We start from the raw sequence: 15,346 nt of genomic DNA on the forward strand, positions 1-15,346 counted from the left end.
AGGCTATATGTGACAATCCAGGGATAATAAGCAGAGGTAGGTAGATATAAAGCATCCCAGCACTGCAGCTGAGTTAAACTAGGTCTTTCAGGCAGAGATGTCTGGTGGGTAGTTGGAAATATGTGTTTGGAGCTTGGGAAGGATGTGGGGGCCAGAGGTAGTTATCTGGGAGTCACTGGGTGATAGTAGCTAGAGCTATGGGATGTATTAGGTCTCCCAGAGAGGAAAATAAGTGAGATTTCTAAGATGATCAAGGTAGAAAAGGCTGGATAAGGATGAAAAGAAAGTAGTAGATATTCTAGGTATAATTCTTCCTCCTGTATACTTACTGAAAAATATTTTAGGGAAATCCCTACTCCTAAGTATCTTTGGAAGCATTTGTGACTCAACCAGAAGATACTAAACAAACAGAAGAGTGCAGACCAGGGCACTTGGCAGATGTTCAGAAGTGGGTACCAACTTGTTGATATCTGCTGTGGCCCTGATACGGGGTGTGGGGAAGGTGAATGAAGTAAACAAGAAGCCATAATATCTGCACTACCCATTTTAACAATCAGACACTCACTTGGATTGACTTCTTTTCTATTAAAAATTCCTGAATGGAGGCTAAAGATATCTCTGACCATGACTCTGACTGAGCTCTTTAAGCATCAGTGCTCAGGGCTATCTCCGTCTGATCTGCACCAAACGGACTGATCCCACATTTAAATCCTAGTTCATCGAGGCACTTGCCAAAGCGTCCCATGGTGTTCTTGTGAGATATGAAACATCTTATACAGTATAGTTTTAAAAGTGCTTTTAGACGCATTTTCTTATTTAAGAACCGTGGGCTAGATGACAGTGAGCTTGGTGTGTTAGCCCACGCATTGGCGCAGTATCTAGTGATTCACTACAGCATGCAGACCTTGGACTTGCCCCGTTCAACGTATTTATTAAACACGTAGAACGCATGTTTATCACATCTACAGATGACATAAAGCTACTATACTTAGTATGTTGGATGACAACATCATAACTTTTTTTAAAGTAACTTCAACAAGCTGGACTAGGCTAATGGCAACAAAATTTAATTTATTGGGGATAAATGTGAAGTCCCGTCACTGGGTTCAAAAAGTCAACTGTACAGCAAATCATATGATAAAGACCTGGGGGATATGGCTGACCACAAGTTCAATAATAATAAACAGTCTGGGATCGTTAATAAAAAGCTACCTCAATCTTCTACTTTATTAATGGAAGCATAGGGAGGTAATAACTGGTTAGACCACACTTGGAATACTGTGTGTAACACCAGCTGCCAGATTTTTAAAAGGGAACATAACACACTGGTGTGTCCAGACGAGGGTAACTGTGGTGATAGGTCTGGAAATCACATTTACTGAAGGAATGATTCAAGGAACCAGAAATGTTTGGCTCGGATAAGGGAACATTTAGAGAAGATGTCAGAGCTGCCTTCAAATAATTGTAGTGTTGCTGTTAAAGGGGAAGTAAATAATCTGCGATGCCCCTGAGGGCAAAACGAGGATGAATGAATGGATGGTAAGAGGGACAGTTTTCAGCTTGGTACAAGCAGAACCATTCTTACAGTCACTGCTGGCGTAAGCCACACTTACGACCCTGAGAGGATTCGGAGACGTGAAGTCATGGAAGGGACTCTTGCACACACTAAAAGGGGAAATTAGAAAAGCTCTTCTAGCCTGTGCTTTCCTGAGCTTTCAGGTAGCAACATCTGTAGCCAGGGCAGGACTCCGAAGGGCAGACAGTGACCTGAGCTTGGTGTAGGAAAGCAAGACGAGACCACATGCGAGCAGACCCAGGTTCCAGCCTGATCCTGCGTAGTTACTTATAAACCAACTAGCTGAAAACTCTCATCATTAAAAAGCAAAAACAAAGAACAACTCCCCCACCCAAAACCCATAAAAATTATTGCTCTATCTTAGACTTTCTGTGGTGTTCAAAGGCTATCTTAGGACTTCGGACACATGACTGCATTAACTTAGTTACCCAGGTCCTTGAAGGCAGGAATTATGCCTTCTTCAGGGCAAAGGGTTTGGTTTTTGGTAGGTCCTCAATAAAAGCTGTGGAATAAATGAATGAAAGAATGGAGACTGTGGATGTGAAAGCGCTTTGTAAATGGTACAGAGCTATATAAACATGAAGGACTGCTGTTTCCCCCTCCCCCACACCTACACAACAAGCGACAGGAAAATAGCAAGGACACTGACCCCACTACACACTTCTACGGGTCCGAAATCATGAGAATTTACTGAACTTTTTAGAAGAGCAGTCACCTGGAAAGGGCTCATCTTAATCAGCTTTTTGGGGTTCAAAGCGCTCATTCTGCTTTGCTATTTCAATAACTCAGAAATTGCTTTTCATAAACAGTTCAATGACTTCCCATGGCTCTTATGATAAAAACCAAAATCCTAGGCTGACGATACAGGACCTTGCCTGGTTTGGCCCTGAATGCCTCACCAGCCTCCTCTCCCTCCCCCTCTACCTTAATCGTGCACTGCAGCCACACTGGCATTTAGATCCCTGAGAAGGACCACGCGCTCTCTCTGAGCACCAAAGCTTCACACGTTCTCTTTCTGTCCAGGAACATCTCTCACGCTCTTGTCTACATGCCTGTTCCTCCTTGAAGACACAGATGCAGGCATCTTTCCCAGACACACATTCCTTGGCCTCTCCAACTAGTCTGCTGTACACTCTAACAGCACAACTGTACTTACGTGCTTCTCGCTTATTATTATATCTACCTTCTCCACAGGTAAGCTCCTTGAGGGCAGGCGCTGTATTCCACTTTTGTTCACTCTTTTTTATGTAGCCCCAGCACCAAGTTATAATGGCCAGTACATATTGGAAATCAGTATTTGTTGATTGATTGACTAAAACATGCTTCACAATGTTTGTATTAGTTAAACGGTTACTACTATGTTCTCTTTGTTCCCTTTTTGAATTTTGAATTTTTCAAAAGGATGTTGCATAAGGTTTCTATTAGAAATTGAAATGCTACATACTATGATAGGATTCTAAACTATTTCCCTGATAATATCAAAATTACTAATGTAATAATTTTTTATGCCTTTACTTATTTATTGGGAATCCAAAATTTTTTCCCCCTGAAGTCAGGCTAGCACCCACTGTCGCATTATGGATAAGAGCACCAGTTGCCACTTTCAGGACTCTGGCTGAGCTGTCTTCTAACCAGGTGTGAGCCAGGGACACAACCCCAGAAAACCCACACCAACCTCACAATCAGAATTGTGGGGCCTGCATGCTATCAGGTCTTCCCGATAACTCGTGATGGAAAGAATACTTCTTTGTGTGATTATAAAGTTATTTTCCGCATATTCCCTCCCATATTCCATTTCAAAATTATACAACATGACACTGTTCTATTTACAAAACCAAGGCAGGGGGCATCATCTACGACTGACAAAAACTGAAAGAGCTCTCTTCCTTGTAGTATAATGAGGATTTTATGGTGTTTTAATTCTGCTCTTTTAGGTTAGCTTTGAAATTCACATCACGTGCCTCAGAACCAAGGCTGAAGAAAGGCTTCTGGGAGACAAACTCACTCCTACATAAGAGCTGCTTCCTTTCATCAGAGGACACAGCTCCCTTCTCTCCCCAGTGATTTATATTCCCTGGTGGATTATTGAGGAGATGTCGGTGAGGGTCTGAAACGAATCTTCCTGCAGAATAGGAAGTAAACCATGGTCTGCAGGACATATGGCACACAGCTCTGCAAAGATGAATGGGAACATGACACTTTGCTGGGTCCTCAGACCAGGGATGATAAGGGTGTGGGTGGGAGAGAGTACCTCCTCTTAGCTTTGAAGTATCCCTGACTACAAAGGTTTGAGGAAATTTAGAGGGAATGGGAATCCCCAAAATAAGGTTTGGCAGGCAGAAGGCCTATTGTAAAGAAGTCCCTAGCCATATATAAGCAAGGTGTCAAAAAATCTTCAAACTGATACAGGGGAATTCAGGGACCCTTGAGTAGGCTGCAGTATTTATTCTGTAAATTAATGAGACCAGAAATGTCTCCCGTAGGCTGTAGAGATTCAGCAGATTTTCATTGTTCATCAAACAAACACTGAGGAAGGAAATCACACCTCTGGGTATTTTGGGGCCACTGCAAATGCAGGTCTCCAAGGTGAGTGTGCCCCACAGGCTGCTTGGCCATTCTTGCACCTGTTCCTGGCATGTCCTGCAGCCGCGTCCACAGCTACTGCTATCCCCAGGCCCCCACCCCTTTCCATCTCTCTCTTACAGATGATTCATTTCACACTTCACAATCAGCTTCAGGCCACTATCAATTCACTCCATTGTCCGGGCCCCATCCCTCCAAATATCTCCACCTACACCTGTTCCCATCCCGACCTGTTTTCCACCGTCATATAAGAGGACATGGCCCTTTTGTTCAAGTAGAATTCCACTTCCTGGCCTTGGATTTTCTCCCTGGGACACTCCTAGCTCACGTTTTCCACTTCTGTTTGACTGACCGATTCCTCTCCGACAGCAGATAAAGAGCTTCCTCCCCACTGATCACATTTGCTTCATGGCCATACTCCTTGAAAGAACAATTTTCAATTGTTCCTCCAGCCCCTCTCTTCCATTCACTCTGAACTTGCAATTTAATTGTTGTCTTACTTGCCTCTTTCCACCATCCTGCACCCTGTAAACTTTCCCTTCAGGGAGCTTTCCTGTGTGTACCCTGCCCAGGTTCTCTGCCTGCTACTCTGCTTCTCCCTTCTCAGTCTCCTTTGCTGCACTATCCTCACATGTGGAATCTCCCAAGGTTATGCCTGGGACCCCCTTTTTCTCCTTTATATGATCTTTCTTGGTAACCTCATCTTCTCATTCCTTAATTCAGTTATCATTTATTCATTTGATGTTTATTAAGATCTCACTGTGCTGACAGGTATCAATAAGGCAGGAATCTGACTGTCTGGAATCTTGGCTTAGCAAGAAATCATTTAAAGTTACAAATGTCACAAATGTTCGATGAGCATATAGAGGGTCCTGGGGTTGGGGAGATGTCACAGGTGTGAAGAGAGAGAATCTCTTGAGAGATGAGAAAGAATGTTCCAGTAGAATGGGGGAAGAAGGGAGGAACCCCAGGTAAGGATGCAGCATCCATAGCGCAGTGGCTCAGAGCACATGCTGTGGAGTCAGGCAGATCTGGAGCAAATCCCAGGCCCTTCTCTTACAGCACGTGGGAATCAGGCCATGTTACTTCTGGAGATGTCAGTTTTCACTTCTGTAACATGAAGCTGATAGTCCTATCTTGTAAAGGTTAGATAAGAGCGAATGTGAAGTGCTTAGCACAATGCCTGGCATACAGGTTAACGATTGTTAAACGATAATTATTACTATTAATGTAAGTTCCAGACATGAAAGGACAAATATTGTTTGATTCTACTTGTATGAAGTGCCTAGAATAGGCAAATTCAGAGACAGAAAGTACAACACAGGCTACCAGGGGCGGAGTGGAGGGGAGAATGGGGTGTTATTGCTTAATGGGTACATAGTTTTGGTTAGGGATGATGAAATAGTAGTGATGGCTGTACAACATGATAAATGTATTTAATGCCACTGAATTATATATTAAAAATGGTAATTCTTAAGCACAGCATAAACGAAGTGCTAGGTTCATGTGCCATTTTCAACAAAAATAGTATCACTGACATCCAGAGTAAGACAGAGACAAATCAGGACATTTTATCTGTTCAGATTTTTAAAGGTGTACTTACATTTACAGATTTTTATGTACATCTAGGACAAATACGTGTATTTTAAAATTAGTAAACTTTCAAAAGAGGGAATTAATGTAAGGTCAGCATTATGACTGTCCTAAAATCTGGCCTGTTGGACTACCTTCTACGTATGTAGAGAAGTCCAACAATTTTATTTCATTTTTGACCTTGTATTAGATCCTAGGTGGGCTTGCTTTTACTAAGAGCTCCTCTCTGGCAAAGTTGTATAGTACACTTAGCAGATACATGCTTGTATTTGAGAATTTATAACATAATGAGGATATAAAAATAGATACACACGCATCCTCACACAGACACAGGAAGTTCAGCATTTAGAAAACTACGCTTAAAAATAGACAACCTTCGAAACCTTGGACAGGCACTTTCCTCTCAGCCTTGGCAGGGACACACGTGGCTCACTGACCTGTGTTCCCTGGCTGTTGATGTCAATGGCATCACTCCACTCAGTCGTTATTTCACCAAGCAATTCTACTTTCAAAAGGAGGCTAGGAAGTAAGTCTTTGGTCTTGCAGTCTGGATAACTAGAAATCTGGTGATACAGCTCATGATGAATTGAGCACTCAGAAGGAATTCTTCTGCAATAAACCTCAAACTTCGGAATATCTAAAAAAAAAAAAAAATGACATATGCAGACTTAGGCCTTGAAGACAAGATGCGTATTAAACAGCGTGGCAAGAAAAACTCAGAGAGGGATGAATACTATTTTTATTTAAACATTCTTCACAGGATCACAGATAACTACTAAGTCAAAATCCTCCAGAAAAAGATAGGTTTTGTATTATTTATAATTGATGCTATTCAATATACCTTTAATATTTTCCTTTATAAGTATTGTCACTGGACATCTGTTGTGGAAAATTATTCGAGGACTAGGGTCTTCTGAGAGGGTTAAGTAAGTGACTCCCAAGTGTTCTTGATACGTCAGTGCAATAGCCCTAAAATGGAATCAGATCAAATGTCAGAAGTGGGTTAGAAAGAAATGAATGCTTTCCTTCCTGGTACAATTTATTTAAATTTGCAATATTCAGAACTCTATAACACCTTCTCTTTTAAAATGAGAGGAAATGTTTTCCAGAGAAAGGAGGCCATCCTTTCATCTATTAACTGTCATATACTAATCACAGGTTTACTAATTTTTTTCCTGAAAACATTAACATATATTTATCACATAATATTTTTAAACTGTGAAAAATTATTTGAGAAAAAAATCTTAAGTTCTACCATCCAGAGAGAATTGCAGCTAACTTTGTGCTAATCTTCCCTTCTGCACTGTTTCCCTCAATGCATTAAACTCTTCAGATAGGGTGCCTTCTTCCTCAAAAGTGCTTCGTAAATTTTGGCGAAGGAGGCACTGATGTGCTTTTAGAAGGACTGCTAGAGAATTTGGGTACTTGTTCTCTCTCTCTCCCTCTTTTTCTTTAAGGTAGGTAGGCTCATAATGTTTGTTGTTCATTTTCACAATTAATCATAATTTACAGGATCTCCATTTTGATTACCAAGAACAAAGGTGTATTATTTGGCATTAGAAGGACTGCTGAGTGGGCATAGGCTGCCCTCAATGGAGCGAGAGAAATTTTCTGATTTAGATCTGTAGACTACCAACTAATATTTCGTATCAAAGAAGGAAGAAAAAACTCTCTGAAGTTTAAATTACATGGATTGACGTTTCAAATTAATCGAAGAAACTAGATATATGCCAAATGTGGTCTTCAATTTATGCTAATTTTTAAAAGGGGCTAAGAATGCACTAAAGAATTGCCCATTTGCCATTTATCCTGTTCAGTATGAGTCCTTCCCGAAGATTGTATTTGAAATGCCTAAGTCAATTGTCCACTAGCACTTAGGGAAGTCACATTAATAACACCACCAAATGTGCACTGTTGGACTGAAGGGAGGAGAGAAAGGAGAAGATAGGCAGTAGGAAATGAATTCGTTTTCAGGGTACAGTCCTTAGATTAACACCAAAGTTCTTTTCGTAGTCTAATTTTGAAAGAGTGGGGCAAGCCAACCTCAGAGAAGTTTCTTTCTGATAGCCAAGAAAGCTGGGGGCCAGAACTAAGAGATGGGTACTTTTCATCTAATCTCTAGCTTAATATTTAAGGATATGATTAAGTTATTTTAATGAAATCATGTCTTATAATTCTTAGAATTTTAAACAATTTCTAAATAAAAATTTACAAGTTTGTCTTTTAGTTTTAAAAATAAATTTTGTTTTCTAGGCATGGGTTCACGTCACTTTCAAAAATACTTCCTTAAACTCATCACACTTAACTTCTCCAACCAGAATATAAGGATAACCACTGCTCTCCAGAGTTGGGGTGAAAAGTGTTTATAAAATCAGGGATGTCTGTGAATGTCATGAAAGAAGGAGGGATGTGTGGAGGGAACAGGGCCTTACTATTATGGGTAACAGGAGTTAGGAAGTTCTCTTTTAAAATGTTACTACTAGAAATCTCTAGTAGTAACAAAGGTAGGAAGGCTAAAATCTCAGTCTATAAATTCGTAATCACAAGAATAATGTACTTCTCATAAGGTCACAGTATGTTTTCTTTTGTACTTTGTACATATACCATAGATAAGTTATTCCTGACAGCTACAGGGAGGACGTACTGCATGTAAAAGAACCACAACATAAAAGTCCAGTATGAATAAACCATTACATGTCTCTGGGTTGATTCTGTCGTTATTTGCATAACTGGTAATCGGTAATTGGAGTAACTTTTGTGCAAGACCACAGAACAGAGTCTTCTGTGACTTGTGTATATCTCAGTGATCTCTCTTAATGACTTCTTGAGACAAATTTTATTTTGAAGTAAAAGTAAAATATAGGAAAAGAAAATGGTTTTCCAACTTGACTCTCTCATATTTTAACCCGTATTTCTCATCATTTGACAGAGGCTGAGAAGTCATAAAAGAAGGCAATCTTTTCATTATGATGTACTGCTGTCATTCTATGGTACAAACACCAGGACTTCCTCCCAGGGTAAGCTGCATAAGGGACAAATCTCATCAGGAGTACCCTGGGGCAACGCACATGTGATCACAACATTTGCCCTATTATATATAATGTCTAGAAACCATTAAAAATGAAAGTGAAACCTAGTTTTCCCTACGCTGAGCACTGCAACTGTTCTGTCTCTCTTGGTACCTTCACGAACAGCTACAGTGATAGCAAAGAAAGGCATTCACATATATGTAAAATACCTGGTACAGAATCCATTCTCCTTACAATCCCCAAAGGGCACTGCCACACTCTGTCGGGGAAACTCTGGTCGAACTACAGCTGGGAGGCTCCAGCACTGGGAGCTGTCGGCACCACCGGTGGGAGAAAAGGCCAGTGAGATCTGTTTCTGAAGCAGAGATGCATCCAGCACTGACTGACTGATGTCAGGCATTAAGTCCCAGCAAGGAAGGGAGCTGTATCTCACAGGAGGCCGCTCACTGCCCGGGCAAATGCTGAAAGGAGCACTGTCTGGAGCGTGAAAATACTAAAAAAAGAAAAGGCAATGCAGAGAAAGCATATTTACTACAGTAATACAGAGAGATTAAGCTTTTTAAAGCACAGGTTCTCAGAAACGATAACCATGTATAATCGGGAGGTGGCCAAGTATGGGGTGGGGGGGAGGCATGGGAATATTAGAAATCCTGTCCCCATGAGAAAGCCCTAATGAGACAATTACTATCAGTGAGAGTATGGTCTGCTTTTCTAGGCATAATGAAACATGATAGAGCTGGGTAATTTAAAAGGTGATGCAAAGTTCTCAATGTCCCCTAGGTATTGCAAAAATCCAGATGCCGTAGGAGTAGAAATGCCAGGTGTTGGGGAGGGAGTCCTCTTGGACAGGTAGGGCTGACCTGAAAGGGTGTGGCACCCTGGGGGTGGGGCTTGGGAAGAAGGGATCTGAATGAGATACAGAACCGTGAATTGGGAGCTCAGAAGACAAATTTTGTTGAAAGCTCATCCTGAGGGAGTAGGAACCTGATCCTAACCCTCAGCTGGAATTCCACATGGTTTCTGGCTCATTAGAGAGTCTCAGAATTTTAAACTTAAAAAGGACCTTTAGAGATAATTTGAGTCTCCTCTTTCACAGCTAAGAATGCTGTTTTCCACAGAGCTGCAGATTTGTCCAAAATCACAAAGCCAGTGAGTGGCAAAACTCAGCCAGAAGCCAGGCTTCCTGCGTCCTGTTCGGTGTCCCCCAGCCCACTGTCCCACGCGTTCTGCCTGAGAGGCTAGGGGTTATCATGTCTTTAAAAAATCCCCACCTCTGCCTGAAGCAGGGCTGGGGTGAAAAGAGAACACTCCTCACTGCAGGGCAGAAGTGGGCCTTCCCTTCTCTCCAGGAGGCCAAGACCAACGAGGAGCTCATGGTGATGCCAGGGTTGCCACGGCCGCTGCTGCCAACTATCCTCTCCGAATGCCTAGCCTTTGTAAGCATATTACCTCATTTAACCTCCACAAAAAACCTGCTAGGAACATGCAATTATGTGCGTTTTTGAATGAAGAAATGTCAGTGTGGAAAGACCTGACCTATGATAGTTGCAATATCATAAAACAAAAGCACACCACGTAGCATATTCTGCTTTTAAGTTCTTTGAAAATGTCTTGCTCTCTAAATATAACTTCATTTTAATTGTATAAAGAACTGAATCAAAAATCCTTCTTGGATTTATCTTCTGCACATTCTGCCATCGAGATATTAACATTTTCACATGTCTGCTCCTTGTGGACACAGCGCCCAGCGCTCCCAGATCCGTGGCTCAGCTGGGGCCAAGCCTTTGGCCCGCACAGCTCCTTCAGGCAGGCGGCCTGGGAGGCAGATGTTCTTTCCCACGAGACATGGGAGCCAGTCCTGAGGGCCGCGTCCCTGCTGGGGGGGGGTTTGGTTCAGAGCTAGAAGAGTGTGATGCAGCCTCTGAGCAGATGGGACGCAGGCAGCACTAACCCGGCAGTGTGTCCGGATCTGCAGCTCTGTAGGGTTGCTGCTCATTAACCTTGGAAGAGCCGACCAGGACATGCATGGTTTTAATTAAAGCAACAATAAAGGAATTCTCTTCACCTATATGCAGTGTTAGCTTTTTATTTGTTCTAGGTTAAAAAAAGTTGATCCTATTTATTGTAATTTATCGAAACTTAAGACAAACCCATCACATTATGAATTGCTTACCTCCTTTCCAGAATGGGGTTTGGAGACACATAACTGTGGTTTATAAAATATTTGATATGGTGTATTATTGATTATTGTAGTCTTGTCTTCAATCTGAATAATTTGTATACCCTGCTGTACCATGGAGGAGATGCAGAACTGACATAACTGCAAGACAATTGAGGAAAGAATAATTTTTAAAATCTTATAAGTCATATAAAAATCTCTTGATTATTTTTAAAAGGTCATTTCATCTCTTGGTTTGCACAGGACAGTACCAATTTTACCTTTTGTTCCAGAGTATTTAATAGAGTCCCCTTCCAGTTTCAAAAACGTCCTGGCTCCTAAAAGGGGCTATTTACTCTACCACAGGTCACTTTAGCAAACCAGTTACTTTTTGCTGCTACTGTATACTGACAGAGAGAGACTTGTTTTCAACTCATTTAACTGATTCCCTCACAAAGTATTTATAAAGCACTTATATGTAAACAGATGCCACCCATCTTTTTCAACATAAAGAATTCAATTAAACATTCCTCCTCCTCTTCCTCACACGTTTCATAGCAGCCATCTCATGGAATGCCTATTACGGACCAAGAGGAGTTCCGAGAACTTTAATAATGATGATGAAGAAAACGTAATGACTGACCCTCATAAATTGCCTTCTTGTGGTCCACTTGTTTTAAGTACTTCATGTATATTAACTCACAGAACCCTCCCACATGCTGTAGCTACTATTATCCCTATTTTGTAAAAGAAGAAAATGAGACACAAAGAGGTTACGTAACTTGTCCAAGATCACAAATACAAAGAGGGCCTAGATGGGGTTGGAAACCATGCAGTCTGGTTCCGCGGAGCTGTTCTTAGTCACTGCATGTATCACCTCATTGTCTTACCATGCTATATGAGGAACTGATGCTCAGAGAAGATACTATAATACTTGCCTAAAGATACCCATCTAGCAAGTGGTAATATCAGGACAGCAGTTCTTAAAATGTGGTCTAGGGACCCTTGGGGGGTGTCTTTGAGATCCTTTCAGGGATCCCAAAGGTCAAAACTATTTTTACAATAATTCTAAGAGGCTATTTGTCTTTTTCACTCAAATTCTCTCATGAGTGTACAGTGGAGTTTCCCAGAGGTTATACAACATATTATGTCATTGCTCTCATGACAAATGGAATGTATGTATATTCTTGTGTTTAAAATATTTTTCTTTTAAACTTCTAATTGATAAATATCAATAGGTATAACCATTTAAACAAAAGGTTTTTGGAGATCTTCAATAAGTTTTAAGAGTGTAAAGGGATCCTGAGAATAAAAACTTTGAGAATCACTGCTAAAGAATAATGGAATAAAAAAAAAACCAGTATTATTTTCCAACAGTTCATTCATTCATTCAGTCAGTCACTCATTCATTCATTCACAGACATTTATTCACCACTTGCTATGACTATTTTGTGAGGTACTTGGGGCATTGGGTGTCTGATGGTACATCATAACATTTTTTTCCAGGTTTTGATGGTAGTTCTCAATTTACAACTATTCAACTCTGGATGATTCATGCTTACAGCTCTTTGCCATTTACACCCATGTTACAGTATTTTGGCCAGCAGAGCATAAACATGTGTTGCCCAGACAACTTTGAGGAAATGGATACCAGCCTTGAATATTGAAGAAAGACCAACTTCTTTGTATCAGAGAAATTTATTTTTAAAAAGTCACCAAGTGACCCTAACTTTTCTGAAGAGGTTCTTCAAAGATGCCTGTCAAAATCTAACTTTTTCTCAGAGAAAGGTCATTCTGAATTATACTACTCTGATGAAGTATTCTTTCTTTTTCTGATTTGGGACAGCTAAAATAATGAAGATATTAAGTACAGCATGAGATCTCTAAATGGTACAATATGATAGTGTACGTTCCTACATACAGTTTAATGTGATGTGTTACTGTATTATTCAGCTTAATTGGTTTTCACAGATTTTAGGAGAGATTTGTGCTGAAAAGCACACATTTATATTTAATTAATAACTGATTAGGTATGTCTTTTGTGTTCATATTTTTAAAAACTTGGGTGTCAATCCCCTGTTCAAGAATACAACTGCCTCTTAGAACATTGGTTCTATGGCAAAATCAGAATTGGTCCACATTCTGCTCAGGGAGCCCTTTCCAGGAATATACCCTTTGCTGCAGGAGCCTTTGTGCTTTCATCCAGTGCTCAGAATGTTAGTAACTCTACTTCTTGCTCTAAAAAAAGGAGGCCAAGAACCATTTGTGGATATTTTGGAATAAGTTAATTCCCCCCCCACCCCAACATATGATAAATCAAGTAACTGCTGAGTGTTCTGAACTAGAACAGTTATTGGATAAATTATGTGACACTTTTATCGCTGGTAAAGGGAAAAAACCCTGTAAAACAGAGAGGTCTAAGAAATCATGTGTTTCACTGTTACAAATTGTGTAGAACAAGTAATAACAAAAAGGGATTAAAAAAAAAAAGGGTAGTTTCATGTTAGACAGGTTGAGGGGACAGCATGCTGTTTTCCTGAGCCACACAGACTTTGATCCTACCTTCTGATGTCCTGGGAAAGCACCAAGTCTTATTTCAGCATCTACAAACCCTTCTTCGTCCAATGATACAACTTCACCATTGCCTCCATCTTTCCACTTTGGAGATGTCAGGTTATGGACCAGTTTAATTGCTACTGACTTGTGCACAGTGTTTGTATTTGCCCAGTATATTCCGATTTGAAAAGCTTCCTGGAAAAATAATGCCTCCATTATAAAGTATTTTTCTTAACTTTGATATTTTTACCTCAATTCACAGGAATTTTTAAAATATTATATAATAGGTCATTTAGGCAACCATATCCCATATGGTTTTTTCTTTCTTTTCTTTTTCTTGTTTTGTAATGGCAACATGCATGTTATTTTATACCCCAATGTTTTCTTTGATTCACGATGGGATTCATATTTATAAAAGGGGGAAAAAGAAACCCAAACCCAAACCCAAACTGTAACTACCCTATAAATACCAAAGGCTTAAAAACTGAAGGCTTCATTTTATTTGACAAAAGAATAATATGCAACATTAGGTCCATGTAGGTCGGCACATTCCAATTCTGTAAGGTAACATCATATGATTATTAAAAAAGAAAAGGAAAAATGCCACTGAATAAAGATGTTTATGAACTGGAGCTCAAAAAAAAAGGAATTTTCAAATTGTTCCCTATTAGGAAAACATTTTTATTTAGGAGTTCCTTATACTTTATTTTGTTACAGATTTATGTGCCTTTTAAAAATAAGCTGGCCTTATCAAGAAAATTCTCTTGTGATGGAATATAAAACCTTCCTGTCACATTTTGTTTTGCGATTAGGTGTTCTCCCTTGTGTCAGTAATGATTCCACTGTTATTGTCAACAACTGGGTGGGCATCATAATTATGGACAGTCAAGTCCACGTATAGAGGAAAAGGGGTCATGACAGAAATGGTTGCTCAGAAATCATCAATTCTTATCCACCTCGCAGGTCTCTGTAAGAGCCACAAAAATATCTAGGGGGTAGGTTAGCACAGACTATGGCTCTATGGTTTAAATATTAATATACCCAGAGTAGGCCAGTTCTTAAGCTTGTCAAATATCCCGTACACAATGGAAACCAGAATGTAACTAGTACAAGTTATCAAGTTTAATGATAACTCAAGCATGAATACTGCTGATGGGCAAAAAAAGACATCTGAAATGTCTTTGAATATCAAAGAACATTCCGTACCCCTTACATATGCATCTAAAAGGACAGTTTCCCATAACTGATTTATTCTGTTATGAACATAAATGCAACCTCGGAATAAAAGCTAGTTGTTGAAAGAAAAGAATTCATTATTAGTTAAAAAAAGTTATAATACCTGAAAATTAGGAGGGATAATAATTTTGCCAGCAGGAACCTGTAGAACAATCTTCTCTCCTTCAAATAGCCAGAGGTCCCACTTGGACTGATTGATAAGCAGGGCCCAGGGTAGAAGTTCTATCAACAAGGTTCTAACATGTGGCTTCCAGACTGATAGCTTCACTTGCATTGGGCTATCCCACTGACTCAGCTGTTCATTCCTGTACCAAATACCACATCGAAGAGAATCAGTGAAATATAATGACTTCAGTATTCATGAAGTATGTTGAAGACATACAGTGCTCCTGTATGACACCTCTTCATACAATGCAGAGTCATGCAATGCAGAATTTGCATCCAGGAAAAAGAAACTTCTCAGGCAATTATGTTCTAGATTATGAGTAAAGTAATCTACAAAATATATCTACTCAATGATAAAAGGTCAGAATCTGACAGATACATGCAAATACCTTTTTTTCGAAACACCTTTTTTGGTATCTAACATTTTTGTGAATGGTCATTTATTACTTA

The 15,346-nt window shown here is 40.0% G+C and overlaps 1 protein-coding gene across 8 annotated transcripts in view; it reads right to left on the reverse strand.

The window, feature by feature from the left end:
- Positions 1-15,346, reverse strand: part of VPS13B (vacuolar protein sorting 13 homolog B) — a 735,829-nt gene that overhangs the window by 33,507 nt on the left and 686,976 nt on the right. For all 8 annotated transcript variants that reach the window (XM_074316465.2, XM_019757646.3, XM_019757649.3 and 5 more), the window contains exons 49-54: positions 14,835-15,036; positions 13,502-13,690; positions 10,955-11,101; positions 8,991-9,274; positions 6,594-6,721; positions 6,190-6,389 (exon numbers count right to left, since the gene is read on the reverse strand). In XM_074316465.2, coding sequence (XP_074172566.2) covers positions 6,190-6,389; positions 6,594-6,721; positions 8,991-9,274; positions 10,955-11,101; positions 13,502-13,690; positions 14,835-15,036 — 1,150 coding nt within the window. The remainder of the gene's footprint in view (positions 1-6,189; positions 6,390-6,593; positions 6,722-8,990; positions 9,275-10,954; positions 11,102-13,501; positions 13,691-14,834; positions 15,037-15,346) is intronic.

Source organism: Rhinolophus sinicus, chromosome 6, assembly GCF_057876585.1.
Source record: "Rhinolophus sinicus isolate RSI-liver-muscle chromosome 6, RSI-T2T, whole genome shotgun sequence".
Taxonomy (NCBI): domain Eukaryota; kingdom Metazoa; phylum Chordata; class Mammalia; order Chiroptera; family Rhinolophidae; genus Rhinolophus; species Rhinolophus sinicus.